Source organism: Zeus faber (assembly GCF_960531495.2).
Source record: "Zeus faber genome assembly, chromosome: 14".
Taxonomy (NCBI): Eukaryota; Metazoa; Chordata; class Actinopteri; order Zeiformes; family Zeidae; genus Zeus; species Zeus faber.
This window is the reverse complement of record NC_137200.1, coordinates 23,959,479-23,964,719: the sequence shown is the minus strand read 5'-3', so window position 1 is coordinate 23,964,719 and position 5,241 is coordinate 23,959,479. Positions and strand designations below refer to the sequence as shown.

The window sequence follows — 5,241 nt, the reverse complement described above, 5'->3', positions numbered from 1 at the left end:
TCATCTGTTCTGGACGTTGCCGTGGTGACGTGCAATTCTTGGTAACGACGGGGGGAAACGCAGAACAAACGTACAAGTGTTTGTTGATTCTCTGTCCTTCAGCGTGTACGGTCAAGGTGGGACGGGTTTCCCGATTTACCATTTCAAACGGTTTTATCCCGACGAAAAGCCTTCTTATGGGATGGATACCTGCTTCCTCCAGCTTCCTTCAGTCGGTTCGACCAGCAGATCTGCTTTGCACGGCGACTTCAAACAACCCTGTCAAAAATGTCCAAAATGTTCCTGAGCCCCATTAAAAGGTTTACCTTGTGCACGTGGAGGCTCGCTTGAAATTCTATGAAAAAAAATCTATGATCAATCCACTGCGTTAAAAACGTATCGGGACAGATTCGACCTTCAACCAAAAACGACCTGAGTCTTCAACCTCCAAATAACCCTTTTGGTTCGTTGTAAATAAATGAAAGCGCCGTGCCGCGTGGGGCTGAGCTCAAAGTGTGTTCTTTCACGACCGGTCCTGCGGATCAGTTCGAGAAATCCACGCCTCCGTCCACAGCGTTGAAATGAAGCAAAACGCCGAAAACAGCCTCTTGAGCTGGATTCCCAAACGCTTGATCGAGCCAGGGAGCCAGGGAGCCAGGGAGCCATCTGGAACGGCCCAAGTGCGTTGGCGAGGAGCTCGTCCGGGATCTCGGCGGCATCTCCCGCGGTTCCGCGGAGGAGCTGACACGCGGCCCTCTCAGAACGGAACCGCTCGTAACGCATCTATGATCGAGGCGCCCGTCGCTTCTCGCCCGAGTCGACCCCAAAAGGCGCTTATTTTCGGTCGTTTCCACTCTCGTTTTCCGCTGCGGCAAACGTTTCGGGTTCGGGGAGGTCGGGGCGAGGCTCGTCGGACGGGAAACGGGGGGCCCTTCCTTCCTCGTGATTATCAGATGAGGGCGGGCCGGCCGCCGCTGCCCGAGCGACGGGGCCCGGGTGAACGATCTCAACCGGGGAGGCAACGGTGAGTCACGGAGGAGGGGAAAGTTGAAACGCGGTGGGTTGAAGGGACACTCCGTCGGGTCGCGTCATGGATCATCTTCAATACACGTTGACATAAACACAGATCTTTTTTTTTTTCTTCTCCCCCCGGTTGATGGAGATCTTCGAGGTAGTTCCCCTTCCAATTGATTTGACATCTCCCCTTCTATCAGCCCCCTCCCCTCACCTCCCCCGACGCTGCTCCGCCATCCAACCATTAAATGAAACCAATGAGCTCCCCACAAACCACCCTGCGACTCAAAGACGCTTCAGTTCACTGGAGATTTATTGTCGATTTTAATTTTATTATTATTTTTTTTTTACCCCCCAGAGGTTTATCACACGACATGGCGGAGGAACACAAGCGTAATAAAAACACATTTTTTATGTTCATTTTTTTTTACGGCCCCGTCGCCGTCCTCTCCCCGCAACCACAGGGCGGCTCGCGGGCGCGTTTGCACAGCGGCCGCCCCGCTGTCAGAGGCGGGGGCGAGGTCCGCCCTCCTCCATCCTTCCTCCTCCATCCTTCCTCCTCCATCCTTCCTCCTCCATCCTTCCTCCTCCATCCTCTTGCGCGTGGTGTGGAGTGTGGAACCTAAGACGGAGACGGTCTGAGTCTACGAGGTGCTGCTTAACTCTACGTGGACCAGGAAGGCGGCCCCATCTATATCTTTATACTGTGTGTGTGTGTGTGTGTGTGTGTGTGTGTGTGTGTGTGTGTGTGTGTATATATATATATATATATACCACCCCACAAAAAAAAAAACTGCCGCGTGAACGTGTTATTTCGTGTGCGCAAGCGTGTCCGTGTTGGGGAGCGCCGGCCGCTCAGTCCTTCTTGGCCACGGCGTGCACCGGGATGGAGATCTCCGTGGCCTCGATGGCTGGGCGCACCAGCGGGGCTTCCACGGTGAGCAGGCCCTCGGGGGACAGGCTGGACGACACCTTCTCCATGTTGGCCGTGGGGGGCAACCTGCCGTGGGGAGGAGGGGGGGGCAAAGGGTGATTTAGTGGGCGGTCGGTCTCGTCCGAGCCTCGGCTCCGACGGTTCCCGAACCATCCCGATACCGAGAAAGCGGAGGGGAAAAAGCCCCCCCCGGGGAAGGCCGGGAGTGGACGCGGGCGCGGCGGACGGAAACACCCGCTTCGGCGCGTTGGGACTTGGGGCGGTGGAAAGTTTGAAAAGTTTGTCTCTTTTTTTTTTTTTTTAGAGAGAGAGATTGGGCTCGTCACGCGAACGGAGTCTCGAGTCCCGTTTTTTTTTTTTTTTTCCCATCCCGGTCCACGCCCGCATCGCAACGGACCACACGCACCGTACGTACGCCGCCCGAATCATTAGGTGAGATCAATCCTAAACTCGTTCGGGCGCAGAACCTCGCCGGATGGGTGACGTCTTAACGCCGGAGTGAGCGCCGCCCATCCTGCGACGATATGACGTCACGCCTCTGACCTGAAGTGACGACGGCGCCGGCCGCGGCGAGCGACTTCGCTCCCGCGACGATCGGCTCGGGAGCCGTTTCCCCAAACCGCGGCCGCCGCCTGACGCCGTCGCTCCCCGGGGGCGTCGGGTCATGTTCGCTGGGCAGTATGTTTATGTGTTGCCTGGGATTCGGTCCTGATATCATGACATCAGTCGTCCCCGCATGACTGCCGCCGTGCTGTGTGTGAAGACCCGTCCCTCCGGACCCCACCGCGCTGACCCGTCCGCCCGGTGAGGACCTCCTCCCCCTTGTGACTCCCTAGCTTCCCTACTGAAATGAACAAGAGCTTCTGTCCTGGTGCTGCCTGCTCCTGCAGCAGGTTGTGCTCTGGCTCTGACGTCCAGTTGCTTCCTTACCGGGACTGAACGTCCTGGTTCGAAGTGGCCACTGACCTACATAGACAAAGAACCGATACCGTGTCTTCTTGTAAACTACTACTAACTGTTCCTACAAACTATTCCTACTATCTATTACTACCATATATTCATACTAACTATTCCTACTATCTATTACTACTAACTATTCCTACCATCTATTACTACCAACTATTCCTACTAACTATTCATACTAACTATTCCTACTATCTATTACTACAAACTATTCCTACTAACTATTCGTACTATCTATTACTAATAACTATTCCTACTATCTATTACTACTAACTATGCCTACCATCTATTACTACTAACTATTCCTACTATCTATTACTACTAACTATGCCTACCATCTATTCCTACTAACTATTCCTACCATCTATTACTACTAACTATTCCTACTATTTATTCCTACTAACTATTCCTACCATCTATTACTACTAACTATTCCTACCATCTATTACTACTAACTATTCCTACTATTTATTCCTACTAACTAGTCCCTGAACAGGGGCAGTTTCCCACTGGCCAGTGAGAGTATCTTAATATGGCCACTAGGGAGCAGCAGAGCAAAGCAGCTGAGAGGGTCTGGCGCTTCGGTGCTTACGTATTAAAGTGGTAATCCATAAGCTTATTGTGTTAAACAATATATATATATATATTTGATATTTTTCCCATATGTATTCATCGTTCATTCCGTAGGAGACAAACACTCCGTGTATTTGTCACACATGTGCTCCACTATCCCCCGTCTCCATTGTTGGCGGCGGGGTCCACCGCGGAACGCAGAAATCACTCGCGAAGGTGAAAGAGGCCGCGGCGTCCGAGCCGAAGCAGCGGCGCGGGCTGTGGTCAGCGAACCGTCGACTCGGGTGATGAATAAAGAGAACAGACCTTTCAAATTGTTTGCGATGGATATATATATATATTTTTTTTTTTATAAAACAACAACAAAAAAACAAAACAAAAACACCAAGGTTGTGCGCAAAACTCACGTGTATTTCCTGGTGAAACATCTGGACACGAAGCCGTGCTCGTCCCTCCGCTCCTCGTGCTTCCCTGCGGACACAGGAAGTGGGACGTTCACTTGGGCTTCCGGCCACGTGGAAAAGCCAAGCGGCGCGATAACGACCCATTACGTCGCGTTTAAGTCAAAAATGAAATAAAATGAAACGAGTGTATTTGCGTCTGATGTAATAAACCGTCTGCGGGTAACGGCTTCCATCCGCCGCCCCCCCGGCCGTGATCAGCATTTTTCCCGCTGTTTGATGCGGTTTTTTTTTTCGGCTGCATCTCGCCCGTTCCATCTGTTCCCGCTTCCGTCGCCGGATCCGATTTGTCGCCTCCCGTCCGGCCCCCGGGGAGGCGGCGGTGAGGCGAGGATCCGCGGGCCGGTCTGGACACCCTCCGCCGTCCCGGAAATCAAATGACGGCGAGGTTTAACTGGAAGTCATCCGCTCCGGAACGCTTTTTTTCCCCCCGGCCTCTCGGAGGAGCCCCGGATGGATCACGGAAAAACTTGAAAAAAAAAAAACGAAAAAAGACGGCACGCCGGTGAAAAATAATGACGCCAAAGGGTCATTCTGAAATAAAGGGGCGCCGACCCCACCCCTGAAGACAAAAACAACTCGAGGCGGCTCCCGGGGTTTCCCGTCGCTCTATGACAACAACATAAATAGACGGGATTCGGTGTCATCGCCCCCAGAGCTTGTCTGCAGCTGCTCGTCATCCCGCGGATGAGCCAGAGCCGAAATACCTTTGTTGCGACGAGGGGGCGGGTGAAGCCCTCCTCCACCCCCCTCCCCCCCCCACCTGCCGATCCGATCCGTCCTCACGCTCCCGGGCGCGGGCCACGGCGCCGTTCCGTCCCTGGAAAAAATAAAGAAAGCTGTCCACTGGAAACGAGGTGGGAAGGTCGGTTTTAAAGGGGGTCCCAGGAGCGGGGGCGACGTCGCCGTTCCTCCCAGCTGCCGCGCGGTAATGCCGGATCCGCCGAAGAATTCCCGTCCTCCTTCCCGGCCTTGAGAAATGGAACCCGGGGGGGGGGGTGGATCTTCACCGTAAAGTGCTTTAGGGGACGTGAGGGGGAGAGGAACCAGGCACCCCCCCCCCCCCCGGTAATAAATCTCCAACGGTGAGAACGCGGACGACGAGCGGATTGACCGCAAAACCCAAACATGACCATTTCTGGAATTCTCTTCGGTTCCCCGGCCTCGTTTTTCCAATCGCTCTGATTCGAGAATCCGGGCCGGTGTCCAAGCCCAGGGCGTTACGTAACACCGCAAACACGCTTTTACCCCCGTTTTATTTTATTTTTTTCATTTTTTTTCTTTCGCATCGTTGGATCTGTTTGTTGTTTGGTTTTT

At 53.6% G+C, this 5,241-nt stretch overlaps 1 protein-coding gene across 1 annotated transcript in view; it reads right to left on the bottom strand.

Moving 5' to 3' along the window:
• Positions 1-1,288: 1,288 nt before the first annotated feature.
• The window catches only part of hspb1 (heat shock protein, alpha-crystallin-related, 1), a 4,852-nt gene continuing 899 nt past the window's right edge, over positions 1,289-5,241 (bottom strand). Inside the window, exons 2-3 of the mRNA XM_080013772.1 lie at positions 3,871-3,934; positions 1,289-1,993 (exon numbers count right to left, since the gene is read on the bottom strand). Coding sequence (XP_079869898.1) covers positions 1,849-1,993; positions 3,871-3,934 — 209 coding nt within the window. The 3' untranslated portion in view covers positions 1,289-1,848. The remainder of the gene's footprint in view (positions 1,994-3,870; positions 3,935-5,241) is intronic.